The sequence below is a fragment of the Camelus dromedarius genome, chromosome 9 (assembly GCF_036321535.1).
Source record: "Camelus dromedarius isolate mCamDro1 chromosome 9, mCamDro1.pat, whole genome shotgun sequence".
Classification (NCBI taxonomy): domain Eukaryota; kingdom Metazoa; phylum Chordata; class Mammalia; order Artiodactyla; family Camelidae; genus Camelus; species Camelus dromedarius.
Window position 1 is genome coordinate 63,512,555 of NC_087444.1, and position 18,460 is coordinate 63,531,014.

Here is an 18,460-nt window from a genome sequence, read left to right on the forward strand (position 1 = left end):
TAGCACTTGAGCTATGCTCTCACTCAATCCTTGAGCCATCCCTCGAGGGAGACCACTTGCACTTTGCAGGTGAGGAAGCTGAGGCTTGGTGCTGTACACTGAATGTTGTGCTTCCTCTAAAATTCACAGGTTGACTCCTATCCCCAGTGTGACAGTATTTGGAGGTAGGATAAAGCTTTGGTGGGGTGGGGTGTGGCTTGGGTCATGATGGAACTGGTACCCTTATAAAAGAGACCCAAGAGAGCTCCCTCTCCCCTTCTGCCATGCAAGGACACAGCAAGAAGTTGGCCATCTATAGACCAGAGAGTGGGTCCTCACCAGACGACAAATACATCAGCACCTTGGCTTTGGACCTCCCAGCCTCCAGAACTGCGAGAAATCAGTTTCTGTTGTTTATAAGCCACCTGGTCTACGGTAATTGGTGGGCAGCATGAGTCTTCACATCCACACTGTGAGTCAGGCATTACTACATTGCAATTTCATAGATGAAGAAGCTGAGACTCAGGAAAGTTAAATGGCTTCCTGAGGAGAGTTGGGGGTGGGCGGGGGTTAGGATTTGGATATGCCCGAGTGGACAGTTTTTCCATTACCCGAGGCAGCCTCTCTCTAGGGGCCTAGGGAGAGGGGGTAGTAAAAGCATTCAGGACACAGGGACCCAAAGACACCTCAATGAGTCGTAATTCAACACCATGGAAGCCCAGTCTCTCCTGTAAATGAGGGGCCTGCCCGCCATCCCCTTCCCCAGTCCTTCCTTCAGTTACTGGAGGGGAGCGATGACTGTGACCCCTTGGATCTCGCCGAGAATGACCACAGTCCCTGCAGAGGCCAGAACCCATGCTGCTAAAACACACCCCTGAGGCAGTTAAGGACAATGTGACATTTCTAAAATAGTTCTACTGCCATCAAATGCCAAATAAGTCCTTCTGCTGCTGGCTTTAATAAAATTGGTAAGTATCTTATGAACGCAGACTCTACCTCAGAACCTTGGAAATGTCACTGGAATTAAAGCATGCTTGTTCCAAAGTGACAAACTAATGACTTGTCCCTCGGGAGATGTGGGGGTGCACAACCCAGACCTGGTCTCCAGAGCATCCGGACTATAAGCAGCTGTGAGGGATGTCACATCTGGGGCATAAGGGGACAATGGCCCATTCCTGAGTACCCAGGATTTGTTCTTCTGCCAAGTGGGGGCTGCAGATGGGCCAGGCATTTGCTGCTTTACAAAAACAAGGAGAGGCAGCCGGGAACAGGATCACAGAGTGTGTGGCCACTATGGGCACTGGGCCACAGCTGCCAACAGAACTGCTAAAAGGCCCACCCTCCAGCTCTCCCAAGGGTGCATACTGGTGCCTGAAGACAGCCCTCAGATCTTCGTCTGTGGCCCGGCCTCTCTCCCACTGGCACCTGCCTCAAACTCAACATACCTCCAAGCCCCTCATCTGCCACAGCACCTGCCCCTCCCAGCTGTTCAGGACAAAAACCCGGAGTCACCTTCCACTCCAGCCTTCTCTCAGGCATCCAGGTTAGCTCCTCCCAGGAGCATTCCCTGTGACCACCCCTTACTCTCTACTCTGTCACCGCCCCCTCACTGCCACTGGGACCCCGCAGCAGCCTGCTCCCACTCCTGCCCCACAACTTTTATTGACTGATTGACTGACTGAAGTAGAGTTGATTTATAACGTCATGTTAGTTTCTGGTGTACAGCATAGTGATTCAGTTACACACACACATGTATTTCTTTTCATATTGTTTTTCATTATAGGACATTACGAGCTATTGAATGTGGTTCCCTGTGCTATACAGTAGGATCTTGTTCTTTGTCTATTTTGTGCACAGTAGTTTGTACCTGCTAAGCCCAAACCCCTAACCCACAACTTTGAAAAATGCAAACCCGGATCCTACCATTCTCCTGCTTAAATCCTTTAGGGTTTCTCCTGGATCCCATTTCTCTCAAGACGACGTCCAGGCAGACACTGTGGCCGAGCTGGCCCCTGCCCATCTGACCAACATCAGGCACCACTTCCGCAGTGTGTGGCTCTACACTGTCCACACAAGGCCACCAACCTTTCTCGGCTCCAACCTTGGAATAAGCAGCCCCTTGGCCCGGATCATTCTCTCCCCTTCTCCCCCACTCTGCACTTCCCTCAACCTCACCAGCTGACTCAGACTCAACCTTTAGGTCACAGTGTCCCCAAGCTCCAAGCCTAGGTGAGCAAGGTCCCCCAACCAGACAGGGAAACTTGATACTCAGCCTTTGGGTCAAACGTGAGACATCCACACACCTCCCAGTCAGGGGATGATGTGGCGAAGGCCCTGCCTCTCCTCTCTTCTACATTCAGAAGACGTGCAGCCAGACAACAAATTTTAAAAACAGTTTGGTGCTATCAAAGAGCAACTCGATGGCTTAGGAAGAAAACTGGTAGCACATCAAGAGTTGGAGGGCCTCTTCCAGGGTCCACAGAGGCGATGCTCAGCCAGAGACAGCTCGCCTGAAGTGACGTAACAGAAACCATTCTACACGAAGGGGCTGCCAGCACCAGCAAGGGAAGAACGCAGGCAACACAAGACGTGCAAAAAGGATGCCAACTAGGAAAGACATACACGTGACATGAGGAAAGTATGTTTACCTCCTGGCAACAGGATTACGTATGATGTTTCTTTTTACTTTTTTCACTGTCTACTTTAACTGAGCTATGTAAGTTTGGCTTATTTATGGTAGGATTTTTTTTAAAACTCCTAAATAAAGAAAGAGAGAAATTTTATTAACATTTGAGTAACTCACGCCATTCTGGAAAAACAGACCAATTGACACAGGAAGAAACCCAAACAAAACAGAAGAGGGGCTCTCTGAGAGGGAGTGGGTGGGAACAGCCTGCTGAACAGTCTCTCACCCTCCTGAACGGAGCACAGCAAACAGCCAGGGTGGACACAAGTCCTACTCACCACTCAACAATCTCTGGGTGAAGAATGGTGTTGTTGACCTTGAACCTACAGAGAGAAAACAAGTCAAGCCCATTAGTTCAATGATCTATCATCTCTCAGCAAGAAATATGTCATTCAAGACATATTGAGAGAAGGGCCCCAAGCTTTAACTTCATGACTCCCTGGACCATGGAAGGCCTGCTGCTCACTTCCTGCAGCAGACCTGGCAGCCCGGGCCAGGTCCCCCAAGTGTAGTCAGTTAGAGACCAAGCTGCTTGGCTGTAAAACACCATCCTCCACCCTCACTAGGCAGACACAGCATAGCCTCTTCTATCAAGTACACCAACATATACATAATAGGAGTCCCGGAAGAAAAGGAAAGAGATAATGGGGAAGAAGAATATTTGAAAATATAATGGCTAAAAACTGCCAGTTTAATGGAAAACATTAATGTATACACAGCCATAAAGCTCAATGAACTCCATGTAGGATAAACTCAAAGAGATCCACATCCAGACATACAATCAAACTGTCAAAAGAAACATTTAGACATTTTAGACTCAAAGACACAGATAGCTTAAAAGTGAAAGGATGGAAAAAGGTATATTGCGCAAACAGAAACCAATATAACCACAGACTGGAATATTTTTCAGCCATAAAATAGGCAAAGTACTGATTCATAGTACAACATGGCTGAATTTTGAAAACATGCTAAATGAATGAAGCCAGATACAAAGGGCCACATACGGCATGATTCCATATATATCAAATGCTAGAGCAGGAAATCCTCAGAGACAGAAGGTAGATGAGTGGTTGCCAGGGGCCAGAGGAATGATTGCTAATGGATACAGGTTTCTTTTTGGGTGATGAAAATATTCTAAAATTGATTGTGATGATAAGTACGCAAATCTATAAATATACAAAAAGCATTTAATTGTACAGTTTAAGTGGGTATATTGTAGGGAATGTGAACTATATCCCGACAAAGCTATTTTTAAAACTTTACTGAATTATACACATAACAAATTTTATTATATGTAAATTTTACTCCAATACAATTGATTTATAAAAACTGACAGAATAGAAATAAAAAACAGACAAATCTACAAGCATAGTTTGAGATTTCCACATACCTCTTCTGTTGACAGAACAAGAGAAATCATTAAAAATGTAGAAGATATGAACAATATAATTAACCAACTTGATTTCATTGATATATACACAACACTACAGCCAACAACTGCAAACTACATACTCTCTTCAAGTACACATGAAATATTTATCATAGTGATCACAGGCTGGAAGTTCCAACAAACTTCAAAGGATTGAAATTCAGAGAATATTGATTGATTACAGTAGAATTAGACTGGAAATCTGTAACAGAAAGAAAACTATAATGTCCAAAACTGTTTGAGAATCAAGCAATAAACTTCTAAACACCTACTGTTAAAAAATAACAAGGACATTAGAAAATAAAAACATGAAATAGCATAACTGGTGAGCCGTAGTTAAAGCAGTGCTTTGAGGACAATTTATAGCTCTATGTGTATGGAATAGAAAAGAACACTGAAAATCAATGATCTGAACTTCTCAGAAATACCCCTTTCTTCTTTCTCAAGAAGGTAGAGGAAAAAAACAAACGAAACCTAAAGAAATTAAAAGGAAATTTTTAAAAGCAGAATTCAATTAAATAAAAAGCAAACACACAATAGAGAAAAACCTATAAAGCCAAAAGTTGTCCTTTGATAAGATGAATACAACTGAAAAGAGAACCCAGGAGACAAAAGAATCAGGTTGGGGTACATCACTGACATTCGTGTCATGTGTGGCCCAGAGCTCAAGAAATCAGTTGGTGAGACAGCTGGGGAAGCACAACGTGGCCCAGCACAACGTACAAGCTTCAGCAGAGAATCCTTGGCAAGCCTTCAACCCTTGGGATTCTGCCCCCAGCTGCATCTCAGTCACGATATTACATATGGGGCACACAGACTTGTGACCAACTGGGGACTCTCCACGGCCTCGTTGACTGGTGTCTGAAGACACCTATCTAATGCCGTGGGTGTGCAGCTGGCACCCCTACTCCTGGCTGAAGGAGGGACAGGGAGAGGAGAGAGAAGGGGGTGATAGCAGGCTGAGAGAATTCCAGATCTTCAAAGCTTTCAGGATCCCTAACTACACAATTAAGACTACTTAATTCAAAGTCAACTAAAATGTTGTAGAATCAAGCCCTACTTGTGAAATATCAAAGAGACCACAGACAGCCAAGCGGTTCAGAGTGAAGAACAGAGCAGCGGATGACATAAACAAAGACGGCAACACAGACTCCGACTCCCATTCTGCCAAATGTCACTCTGACGCCAGGAAAAGCAGCGGCCTGTCTCCTCAAAAGCCAAACATGACAGTAAAATCTCACTTTACAAAATGTACGTATAGACACACATACACCCGCCCACGCGCACAAGCAGCAAAATGACCCAGCACACAGACACAGATGCAAACACACACACACACAGAGATGAGCATACACTTAGCCTAACACACAAAGATCCACACCCAAATACACACACACACAACCACACAGGCTCACACAAATGCACACTCAGACACAAAAACACTCAGAGAAACACATGCAGAAGAGCCCAAAAGACATGCACTGTGGTGGTGACAGTTTAATTCAGGGTAATGGAACTGGAACACGCCTTACTTTTGCCTATGTGCCAGTTAAGAGTTTTCTACAACCAGCACGTGATAATTGTGCGAAAACAACTATGAAGCCCACCAGAGCCCATGACGGTGGGGAGTGTCCTGGAAGCAGAGGGTAACTCCCTGGTGGGCTCTACCTGTGGGCTGGGTGATGAAGGCTGAGTTGTGTGGGACCGGCCAGCCCTGCCTCCCTGCAGTTTCTAACCCAAGGATGGAGAGCAGGCCTCAGGAGGGTCCCCTCACCTGCTGGGGGCAGGTTCTTATCTCTTCAGGAGACTCATGGAGAAGCCCAATCCTAAATATTAACTTGATACGTAAGTTAACAGTAACCAGAAAACCAATGGTCCCCACACCACAGACTGGCATTTTATTGTGACTGTCAAATTTTAATGATGTCCCTCTGTTTCGTGGGTTTAAAAATTCACATCACTGAATATTAATATTCCTGCATTAATAACTGCCAAATTCAGCAATTTCATATTTAACTGCTTATTTAAATGGAATTAATTTGTAACCAATTGTCTTCAAATATGCAAGGCAATTTAAGTAAATGCCAAAAGATAAGAAATATGCTTATCCTGAGCACCCAGCTGATGTAAAATATCGACCATATTTCTCTGTCAGACAGCGGCATGAAACAGAGCCCTCAGCACTCACTGCCCCCGCCCAGGGACCCTCGGCAGTCTGCATGCCTTGGAGGGGACTGTCTCAGGCCAGGAAGGCAGCCCACAGGCCACCTGGCCCCTGAAGGATAATCTCTTTCCCTTCATTGTCAGAGTCTGTCTCTGTCTCTCTCAGGAAAATCCGCTCTCTAGTTGACCTCCTCAGATGCTAACAAAGATTTATCATGTCTGCCTTTGCACCCAGGCTGCTGCTCCAGGCAGCTGTGTTACCTGCAGCCCCCAGGAAGAAGCTGTCTTTACTGCAGGGCTACCTTCTCCACAAAACAGCCCCGGCCATGCCTCGCCAGGACCTGGCAATGAGCACCTGACCCTATCCCCTGGCCAGAGCCCAAACTCAGCATGAGGACTGCGGACTGTCCCCACCTGCTCCCTTCACCCCAGCATAACCACAGCCCTGGCTCTCTGGGAAGGATAAAGTCACCCCCTTGGTGAGTCCAGGGACCCCAGGCCATGAGGAATCGCTGGGTACGTCTCCCACCCTCACCCTGCCTCTGCCTCCCTGCTCCTAGTCTTCTACCAATCCCATCACTGTGACACCTGGCACACTCCCTGCAGGGGGCAGCCGGTGGCCTGGCCCTGATCCGGGAAGGCTGAGGGAAGTCTGAGGTCTCCAAGGACCAAACGCACAGCTCACAAAGGTGACAGACCTGAAGAAGCCAACCCTGAGGAGCCACCCTTGGAGAGAAGGTCACAGGAAGACCACCCGACTGGACCAGGGCCCAGAGGGTCTGGCAGGTGAGGCCACTGTTCCACCACAAGCTTCCCCCACCTCCACCCCCAGGCCAGGAGATAAAGGCAGCCTGGGTTGGCCCAGCAGGACACACTGAGAGGCCAAAACCCAAACTTCTGCCAGAGCAGGTCAATCAAGGAGTCAAGGTGGGAGGAATCACAGAGAAGTTCAAAAGGGTCAAAAACAAAAATTCCAGGAATAAGACACTTCATTAGGACAGTGAGGAGAGACCAGTGACAGAAGCAGTTGAGCACTGGAAAGCAGGACGACAGCAAGATTCATCTTGCTTAGGAAACAGGCTATTATTATCCCCGCAAACAGCTGGAGAGGCTCTCGGCAGGCAGGTGAACGCGGTCACCCAGCCGCAGCGGCTCTGGAGGACAAGGGCCTCCCCAGGCTGGCACAGAGGCTAGAAGGTGGCAGAGCTGAGGTGCTGGAAGCCGGGTGGGTAGGAGGCAGGGGCTGAGCTGCACCTAGACCCCAGGAATACAGACGAGACTTTCTGCAGGAAAAGTGTCGGCCGGGGGCCCAAGGTCAGCGGTCATGGCATGGGGGGTAGGGGGCACCCAAAGGGAGCAACCCCTTGGGGTGGAGCTACATGAAAGGTGCCACAGCGGGATGTGAGGCCTGGAGCAAGGTGTGAGGGGACAGGAGGGCAGGAGTACCATAGGCAGGCCAGGGGACCCCAAGGCAGAGAGACACACATGGGGGGCTCTCACTTACAGTACATTCTCCAAGTCAGAAAACCTAGCCCGACAGGAGGGTGTGGAAACAAATCCCCCATATGGGGGCAGGCGCTCAGCCCAGCAGTGAGGGGCCTGCGGGGCAGCCCATCGTCAGCCCGTCAGGACTGGACCATGGGTTGGGGAGGGCCAGCCCAGTGTCTGGGAGAGTGTGCACAGTTAAGGTAAGCCCTGGCTCTCCAAAAAGCCCCCCAAATGCTGATGGGGGGGTGGGTATTGGCCAAGCATGGGCTCCTCTAGGCCCTTGGCAGGGACTCTGGGTCCTCAGGGAGCAGCAGGAGACAGAGGCTGGGGTCTACTCAGTGGAGGGAGAAGTTGGTTCACAGTGGGACTCCTCCCAGGAGGAATGGCGACGAGGCCTCAGCTTCCACTGCTCACCAACAGTGATCGTGTCCCTAGGAGCCCCCGGCCTTCCCCCAGAAAACCTTAGGGAGCAGCCAGGAGAGCTCTGCTCTCAGGGACCACATCCTGAGCTCCCAGCCAGGAGCCATATCCATCACACCACCCACCAGACCTGTGCTTCCAGGGTGCTAAGGAGGTGTTCTCCGCAGCAGAGACCTCGAGGGAGTAAGGGGAAGGCAAGGACACCATAGCCAAGAAGCCCCACGGCTCTCCGACATCCAGGACCCTTGTCATCAGAGATCCTGAAGTCCACTGGCCCACTACACAGCTGGGGAAACTGAGGCCCAGAGGGGCATCAGGGCATGGCAGGGGTTTGCTCACAGGCAACTGTTTCACTAAGTACCAGCTCCAAGCCAGTTGGGATGAGCAGGATCTCACTTCATCCCATGGCAACTCCAAGCAGCATCATATTACATGGGGGAGGGGAGGGGCAGCTGAGGCTCAGAGGCAAGTTTTGCCAAGGTCACAGAACCGATCAGTGTGGCAGCCACCAGGGCTCCCTCCTCCCAGCTCAAGGACCTCCCAACAAGGCACAGACCCCAGCCAAGGCCAAGGGGACCAGCCCATGGGACCACAGACACTCCACGGTGTTGGTGGAGGCAGGCGAGCAGGGCACGGGAGCCCTGGCACCTGGCAGTGCTGGGGGACCAGGAGGTCTCGGCCCAGGACAGGCAGCAGCCGGCTGCGCCCCGCAGCACCCTCCTCAAGGGCCTGGGGAAAGAGCGGCTCCACGGCCGGCATCTCAACGAGCCAGGCTAATCACTGCCGGTGTGGGAGGCAAGGCCGCTCCGGGGAATTCCCAGAGGATGCAGAGATTTGTGCGGTGAAAAGAAGCAAACCTGATACCCGCTCCCCCTGCCCCATCGTGCTTACCACTGGGGGACGTGATACATATTTATAAGCTCATAATCCCTCCTAATCACCCTACATCACACATACGCACAAACCCCCGTGGCTCAGGCTCATGCATAATTATAAGGCGCTTCCTCTGCCACCGCCTGGGTCCACCAAAGGACAACAGAGGACACAGCGGTGCAGAGTATGTGTGGTGGGGGAGGGGCTGGGGCTGGAGGTACAGGAGACCCGGCGGGTGGGAGAGCTTGCCACACTCAGCAGCCCGAGGGAGCAGGTGCCTCCCCTCAAGGGCTGTCTGCTGCAGACAGACCCCCCTGCAGGGCCAGTCACCAGCCAGCCCAGGGACACAGGCACAGCTGGCAGGCGGCACACTCCAGGGGCCAGGGCGTGAGGATGAAAGCAGGTGAGGCGCCGTGCTCCGTGCGCCCAACACCTGGCCTTCTGCGCAGAGGCCCAGAAGGGGGAACGGGGCTTGGGGGCTCGACCTGGGGCTAAACTGGGGAGTGAGGGCAGGTAAAGCGGAGGGGCCCTTTCTGGGACTGGAGCAGCTGGTGAAGATGTGAGCTGGTGGAGGATGAAGGAAGACAGCTCCCGGGGCCCCAGCGCTCACTTGCTGATGCCCTCGAAGGACGCCTCCCTGCAGACACTGCCGCTGTCGGTGTTGACGCCGCGCTGCGGAGAGAGAGGGAGCTTGAGGGCACAGACCAGACACAGAGGTAAGAACGGGGAGCCCCCACCCCAGCCCGGCCAACCCACCACTTCCTGCCTTTCAGGTGGCTCCAAGCCAGGTCCCAGCAGAAGGGCAGCTTCAAAAGCAGAGAAAACAAGGCTTCCTCCATCCAAGCCCTTGGCTGACCCCAGCTAGGGCTGCTCGGCCACTGGGTGGGGCTGGGGGAGAAGAGTGCACACCGGCACCATCTCCAACCACAACCTGCCCTCCCAGGCTGGCCTGTCTCCCTCGTGCACGCGTGTGCGCACAAGCTCCCCACGAACAGTGTCCCGACCAGCACTGTCAGATCCGGCCCTTCCAAAGATGGGGGCAGGACTGGACTCAGGCAGGATGGGCCTTTCTCGATGACACCAGGACTCTGTTACCTTTCTCTCCTTTCCTAATCATAAGGAGACTCCAAGTGGAACTGAGACAAAACAAAAGATTCAGAGGAAAACCTGCCATCCCCTGAGAGGCAAGGCCTTCTAAATCACCACTTCGTCCACCAGAGCTGCAGGTCGGTGTCTAATTGTATCCCCCTCCCCACCCCGATAAAACACACTGGACCCTCTGTGACCACAATCATCTAACCTTTCTTCTCAGCCACCAAAATAGTGGAGCGGGGAAAAGAGACCACGCGAAGTGCTAACAAAAATAACCGAGGGGAACTATTTCTGTAAAAATGAATTAATGAAGGAGAGAAGGGTCACTCTGGGAGGAAAGAAGGGCTGCACACTCTTCATATTTGAAGCTCCCCAAGGTTGAAGAAATATAAGAGAGCAGGCTTCTCCTCTGAGCCATTCCACAGCCCAAACACCCTCAACACCCTGCTAGGGTGCACCATGCACCCCTGTCCACCCAAGGCTGCAGCAGGACCTCGGTCATTCAGTGCCCCAAGTCCAAATTCTGATGCCACACAGCCCAGGATCCTCATGGCAGATGCAAAGGGTGTGTTTTTCAAATTCTGTTAACAATGGAGGAGACGCAGGGTGGAAGCAAATTGATATTCTGCATCCACAAATCCCACCAGCTCAGCCTGACAGATAGATCACAGCTGGGTTTTAACCCTTGCAGTGTGTGTGGCGTCTTGTCCACAGTGTCCTCAGGACAGGACACAGCACATCCCAGGGCGACTGGAGAATCAAGGACATGGTCTTGGACATATTCAACTGTTCACACTGAAGTGTCACTACTTATCACCAATGATTGTTGCTCTCAGTTCTCAGTCCTCCCCTACAGCTCTGACCTCTGTAGGGGCAAGCAGCTCCCTGAAGCCCCTCCCCATAAAAAAATACTGCTTGGTCCCTGGACACAGGCTACTTACCAAAGTGAGGAGGACAGAGGGGCTCCGTGACGTTAGGACACTGGCAATCTGCAAGGTCAGAAAGAAAAATCCACTTTAGCACAACCCACGCGAAGTGTGATGGAGATGACATAGGAGCGTTACTAAACAGTGACAGCTCACATGGATCAAGCAGATCCGTAAAACAGGAGGCTTACAGAAAATAAGGGACTTCTGAAAGCCACACAGCTCTCAGTGGCAGAGAGGGATTCAAATCTGAACTCAGCATACCTCCCCACATGTTGCCCTGCCTCCACGTCCCATGCAGGTCCCAGCTCCAAACAGCTGGACCCACCCACCCTCCAAGGCCAGCACCTCTGTCCATCTGCCAGGCCCCTCCTGAAAGACCCCTTGTGGCAATCTCTCAGCCACTGGCCCCACCAGCCTCTGTTTCCCAGGTAGACGCCTCTCCTTCCTGCCCTCATTCATCTCCTGGACCATGTGGGGTTAGGTTTCCTCCTTCCCTACAGCCCACTCAGACCTCATACCCCGCCACACACACCAGTGGCTTCCTACCTAGCCCCCCAAAGGAGCAGGCCACAGAAGCTCATCTCTCCATGCCTTCGCCAGGGCTCTTACCTCCGCCTGGGATGCCTTCTCCCCATCTCAGCTGCTTCACCAATTTGTACTCAGGGTGGAAGCCCCTGCCTGCTGGCCCCCCTATCCCCATGCAGCAGATTGGTTCATTCCCTCCTCTGCTGCCCCCCGACAGGCCTTCCCGTGGCCAAGTGCCCATCACACAGCATCAGCCATGACATCCATACCCCAAGGGTGCCCACCACCCTGGTGGGACCACTTTCCTCCTCCCCTGGCCCCACCCCTCAGCAGGCGCTGCGTCTTGGCTGCTGCAGCTCCTACTGTACTTGAGCTCCCTCCCGACACCCCACCCTAAACTTTTAACACCCTGACACAGGGAGAGAGTGAGGAGGACTTCTTGTTTGTTGTTTTAACAGCTTTATTGAGCTATCACTGACATCCTCTACGCTGCACATATTTAAAGCGCACATTTTGGTAAGTTTTGACATACGTATATATATGCTTTTTAATATTGAGAGGCTCCCAGAGTAAACCTGGAAGATATTGAAAACTATAAAAAGATGAAATACACCTACAAAAACCATCCCCCGAGACTTTTTATCTCTGCACATAAAAACAGAGATCTGTAATGACATTTGGATCATATGAAGTTACACGCTTCGCTTATTTCCTGTCATTAAGTATTCTTCAAACACACCATTTTTACCAGTCACTGCCACTGGGGATGGTAAACGTCCAGGGAGCCCGGGATTACAGCCTGTGCCAGTCATGGCGGACACCTCTCACGTAACCACCCACGAAGGTGGTGCCACAGACGTCCAGATTTCACAAATGAAAAAGCTTATGGGTTAGTCTGCCCAGGTTCAGAGCTGAAAGAGGGCACAGCCCAGAGTTATGCCTATGGCTGTATAAATAGTCTCGTAACAGACCTGGTATAGGTCATTTATTCATTCCTCCACCGGGCACTTACATTTTTTCTGATGATTATTATAAATAACATCCTGATGGATGTCCTCATATATAAGTTTTTATTTCCTTAAGATAAATTCCTTAAAAAAATGATTTCCTTAAAAAAAAAAATCTGACCCAGTGAAACTGCTGGATGAAAAACCACATACTTCATCAAGGTCTCAATGCTCACAGTCAGATGACTCTCCCGATGTGCACCAGCTGCCCTCCCGACACCCCGTCTCCCTGCACCTTCCTTGTCTGCTCAGTAACTGCTCCGAGGACAACTGAATCCCAGCCTCTGAGCTGCACAAACAACGGCGTGGTGAGCGGCTGGCACTCCCCAGGCTCTCCTCCAGGAGGGGAGGCTCATTAAGAGGAACAGGAGCCGCACTTGTGGGGCCCTGGGTGTGCTGCTACGTCGACGCGAAGGGGCTACATTCATCAGCACAGAGTGGGTCGGTTACGGCAGCAGAACCGGAAAGCGAGCAGGCGCTGGGGGACTGCATGTGCTATTGTCCTTGGGAGAGGGAAGCAGGATAACAAATGTGTGAGCTGATGGTTTTTCTCTTGGCTACGACTCAGGACGTGCTGGCTGGGGATAATGGGGGAGAAAACAGACGGAAGGAGGCCTGATGCAGCAGGTGCGGCGTCTGCAAGTCTGGGCAGAACAGCATCTTTTATCAATCACAGTGGACCACGTGAGTGGGCCCTGGTTACCTCTGTGTCTGCAGAGCCTCCCCGAGCCGGGCGGCTGCACGTGCCCTTCCCGGCAGAGACCCGTCAGTGCTACACTCTCATCAGCACACCCTGATCCCATGGCTCTGAAATTAAGGTGACATGAGCAGCTCTATGTCATGAGTTGGACATGTACACAAGGTGGCATGGCTCTGTCAACACAAGGCCTCATTTCCACAAAAGGTGGTCACTGGGGACCCATCAGTTCTCACAACCGGCGCTGTGAAACGCCCCTGGCCTTGCTTTATGCCACAGCACCATTTCCCAAGTAGCTAAGCCTCTCCGGCAGGTTGAGGTGGACGGCACACACAGAACTTTCTAGAGCCCTGCAGACAAGGGTCCTCTCCTGGGGCTTCCGGTGGACACCTCACACGCCCTCATGGCCAGGGCTCCAACGAGGCCTGCAGGCCATTCTTCAAGGGTGATGATCCAGAAAAAGGGGCTAGACAATCCTCGACCTGTGCTGTCAAGAAAGCCTGCACTGCTCCAGGGAGCTAGGATCCACCATGCAAAAAGCAAAGCTATTAAAAAATGAACCTTTTTCACGGCAGTCTGAAACAGGGCTACACACTGGTGACTGGCAATGCATTTAAAATTTTCAATTTGGTTCTTAAATTTAAACATCAGGAAAGACCACAGATAATATGGATGTGCAGCCACTCCTGAACAGCTGGAGTATCTAGTAACCTTGCACCAGCAATGTCACAAAACGTAGCTGTCTGTTCAGAAAGCCTGCCACAGACCCCACCACTCCCTGATGCCTCAACCCACCGGGGCGGAGAGGCAGGGGCATCCATCACTGTGCTGCCACCAAGGTCTCTTATGTCCATCCTGCCTACATCTGAGCCAGGGACCCTGGTGCCCCCCAACATTCACCAGGTGCCACAGAGAGCACAGAATGTTCCCTCCCCCTGGCCAGTTCCTGTCCCTGTGAATCCCGGCCTTTGCACTGCACCTTAATGGCAATGCCTTGTAGCACCTCTCAAGGTTCTCCTGAGCGGCCCCCTCTCTACCATTCATGGAGCCACCATTCACTCTACCTTCTCAATAACTAAACTCAGGATCACCTATGGGAGGAGGGGAACGAAATAGCCAGGTGTGCTGCATCAGACACCTGCATTTTACATGCTGTATCAAGTGACGGTCCATGACCTGGGGTGAGGGCTTCCCATCTTCTTCCAGAGGAGACAGTGTCAGCTGCTTCCTGTCTGTGATTTGTACAGATGGCCAAGGCTGCCCTAGGTTAAACCAAGCTGAGCACCAGAGAACTGGTCCAGGGAGCCCTTCCCCAATATAAAAGGGCTTTCTGTCACCTTCCATGATGGAGCAGGCCCCAGGCACCTCTAGCCTCCTAGCCCAGGTGTCTGTATTTTTGTCAGGCTCCATTTTGAGCCACAGAAAATCAAAGGCACTTGGGAGCCTTGTCACCTCCACAGGCATGTCCTGCAGCACGCCCCCACTTCTGACAGGGCAAATGCAGAGGTGGAGGGCAGGCCTCTGGGGTCCAAAGGTCCTGGGGTCGCATCCCAACTCTGGCACTCCCTGGTTGTGGATGACGCCCTTCACCTCTTTGAGCCTCAGCCCCCTCTGTCATGGGGAGAGAGCTGTCGCCCACCACAGGACAGGGTGGGAGGGAGGAGGGGAGCCGTGGGAGCTGTCGAGGTTACTGGAACATGCAGGTGTCGGCCTAGACTGAAGCACCTGTCCCACAGTCCACAGGAGCCCTCATTTCAAATAAGAACCATGGCAGTGATGGGCACGACAAAGCCAATTAACGATGACAGTGACAATGGTGGGGCATTGCAGAAAGCTCCTGTGCCCTGAATTCCACTGAAGCCTTCACTTAAGATTCCACTTCATAAATACAGACTCAGGATGAGCTGATCTGCAGGCTGTAATTCTACACTATCATTATAGGCTTTTGTGTCCTGACACTCAAGACCTCCTCTGTTTCACTACATTTGGAGGCCTCTCCCCAGAAATCACAGTGTAAATGGAGTTGTTTTCCCCAGGCATAAACACAAAAATGTCAGATTGCAGCTGGGAGGCTGTAGCACAGAGATACTCTGACTGTGCCACATCTCAGGCTGCCCTCTCCACGTTTCCCGCCGACGAGACCAGGAAGGTCAAGGTCCCAAAGAGCAATAGTGTTAAGATGCAGTTTACAGAGGCAGGAGGGATACACCTGCCAAAAGAGAGGGTCAGAAGAAAATCAGAACTAAGGGTGGGCATCCCTCCCTCTCTAGCACTTGGAGATACAAGGTAAGTGGCAAATGACCTCGTCAGGAGCACGCGAATAAATGTTCAGACTACTTGAGCTCCTATACTAAAGAAATCAATACAACACGTCACATGTATATTAACAGACTCTTTAGATGCTATGTCACCCCTCCCCCAAAAAACTCTGTATGGAATCACATGACATAAAATAAAGATCCACTAAAAGTGCCCCCTTGCTTCACAATCCAACCAGGCAGAAGGAGCTGCAGACACAGGCCCCGCGGCCCCAAGGATGTAAGCAGTACTCCTTCAGGCGGGCCTCCTGACCAAGCACCACCACACTGCTGACTATCCACCCGCTCATTCACCTTCTGCACCAGATATGCCCCTGGCTGCTGAGTTCAGCCCTGGGTCCCAAACACTTCTGAAGCCTACCCGTCCCCATGACTGAGCAGGCAGAGAGCGTGCTAGTGAACTTTGGGGGGAAAGAACTGGGCCTCAGCAACAAAGACAAGACAGTAAAGGGCAGGGCACAGACCAGAACACAGCTAATGTCCACAACGGGTCCCAAGAGCCAGGGGAGGGTTGTCAGTATGGACCAGAGTCGGCAGGGGACACAGGGGGCTGGTACAAGGCCTTGGAGGATGGGTAGGATATGGACAGAGAGGGGGGCATGGCATTCCAGGACAGCAGAACCTAAGGAGGACTGTCCTCTGTGTAGGGTGGTACTGATGCTGGCCTGCCTGGGGCAGGCACACGTGTTCATCAACGTGAGCTGTCTGCCCCCAAGCAGGCTGGGCTGAGACACCCTGGTTCCACACAGCCCTGCGTGTCTGGCCAGGATCCCCGAAAAGCAGCCTCTCACTCAGTGCTGTCTTTCCCTGAAACAGCCTGTGTCCTGCCCAGGGAAAGAAGGGCCGCTCAGCCTCCAGCTGGCTGGCTCTGCCAGCAGCTTCCATGCTGCACCCAGCTCTGTGTATGACGACCTCTGTCTGGGGAAATGTGGCACAGAGGGGCCCTGCCCAGCCGACCCTGCCAGGCCGGGGCTGCATCTCGGGCAGCAGGCACTGACCTCTCAGTGTTTATGATCTATCCAGCACTGACCAGTACAGAGCATAAGGGCTAAAACAGTGTCCAGGGATGGAGCAGAGGCCCTGTATGTGCCTGGTGGTGGTGCAGTATTGCGAGGCTTTGGTTCCCAAGGAGACCCCAGGGGCGCTCAGCTGTGGTCTCACCTCTGCTACGGCCCTGCCCTATCAGCAGTGGAAGGCAGGGGCTGCCTCTTTCGACTGCCTGCACTGGGGACAAAGTCAGAGCCCCAGGAGGACAGTCACATAACTATCCAGTCCACATGGGCAACCACTGGGAAGAGAATTAAAGCCAGGGGACCTCCAACTCCACCCTTCTCGCAGTCTGGGCATCCTCTGATGACGGCATCTGCAGCTGATGAGGGCCTGTGAGAAGGGTCTCCCGACACGTTAGAGCCCAGCCAAGCCTGATCAGATCTTCACTGAGAAATCCTCTCCCCCGTGCAGCTCAGCCACATCCCAGATACTGACACTTTTGGCCACCAGTCAGGGGCACTGCCTGGGCCAAGCAGGGGCCTCCCAGAGAGGTCTGAGATGCGTGGTTCCTGCCTGTTCTTTCCAAACAAGAGCAGCACTGAGGGGGCTGGCGGCCAGGTCATGGTGTCCCTCGACGTCCAGCCAGGCTCGGCTAGGGAGGAGCAAAGGGATGACTACTGACCTCATCTGAGTACTGGACGTCGTCCACGGCGTACTTCTCCTTGAAGTGCTCCTTGGAATGGATCCTCAAAGGGAAGCACAAGGAATGCTGGGGTCAAGGTTTGGTCACGGCTGGGCCCAGGCTGCCTTTCCCCCAAAGCCCAGGCCATGAAGCCCCTGGCCCATCCCTGCTCCTGCCGGCACCTGGCAACCAGCCGGTCTGCCCAACCTGGCCTTGGGGGGGCAAAGGGCACTGGCCAGGGAGTGACCGCTGAACCCCACCTCCTCCCTCCACCTCCCCCAGCCAATCTCTGCTCCTCCTTCCAGTCTGTGACCCTGGCTACCTACGGCCGTAGCTGCAGACAAACCTCCCTCCACCGTTAGTGAGAGCTCAACAGGCAGGCAGCCAGCACACCCCACTCCTTAGGGCATGAAATAAGCTGCCTCCCAGGCCCCCACGGTGCTTCTTTAAAGGAAAGTTTAAAATGTAACATTTTCAAGAAGTCAGTATCAGTATTACTCACTAGGATGAGAAAAATTCAAGCTTACTCATCATCCCTGAAAAATCAGCCCATGAGATCACAAAGAGACAGTGCGAAGGAGGCTGGCAGCCCTTGCCCATCTTACCTGGTCACGGCTGCACTGGTCAGGGATCCCGTGGGTCCAAGTAGCACCACCCCTGCCCCCCAGCCTGTTGGTCAAAGTATGAGTCAGTGTCACTGCTGGTGACACAGCTCGCATCAGGAGCACTAGTAGCCTGGGGGAAGAGTGCCCAAGCCGAGTGTGGTGACGCACACACACCGTCCTGCGCCATCCCACGCCTGCGCACCACGTCAGCTCGGAAGGATTTACGCTGTCCTGCCTATGATTGCATGGTATTCTAGTCACCAAGTGTTAGATCCGAAAGAGGCCTCAGAGGAAACAGCAGATGGCTTTCTGACTGTGCTTCCTGGGCTCTCCAGGGTGAGCAGATGCCAGGGAGGTGGAGGTGCCAAGGACAGTGTGCCTGGGGAGGCCCAGAGGGAACAGGAGAGGGAGCACGCATTGGGACTTGGAGATGACCACCTCTGAGAGTGGGCCCCACGTGCCTCTGCAACACCAATGACCAGGAAACAGATTCCCACTTCCCTCTCTGAGCCCTGCACCATTTCCCTCTCCACCCAAACAAGCGTCCCAGACAGGATCGTGGCCAGGAAGCACAGAG

The 18,460-nt window shown here is 52.4% G+C and overlaps 1 protein-coding gene across 2 annotated transcripts in view; it reads right to left on the bottom strand.

The window, feature by feature from the left end:
• PEPD (peptidase D) overlaps positions 1-18,460 on the bottom strand; it is a 106,903-nt gene that overhangs the window by 71,055 nt on the left and 17,388 nt on the right. Inside the window, exons 4-7 of one of the 2 annotated variants that reach the window (XM_010989117.3) lie at positions 17,279-17,342; positions 11,072-11,119; positions 9,649-9,710; positions 2,944-2,988 (exon numbers count right to left, since the gene is read on the bottom strand). In XM_010989117.3, the coding sequence (XP_010987419.1) occupies positions 2,944-2,988; positions 9,649-9,710; positions 11,072-11,119; positions 17,279-17,342 (219 nt within the window). The remainder of the gene's footprint in view (positions 1-2,943; positions 2,989-9,648; positions 9,711-11,071; positions 11,120-17,278; positions 17,343-18,460) is intronic. The other variant, XM_010989118.3, reaches the window with a different exon arrangement.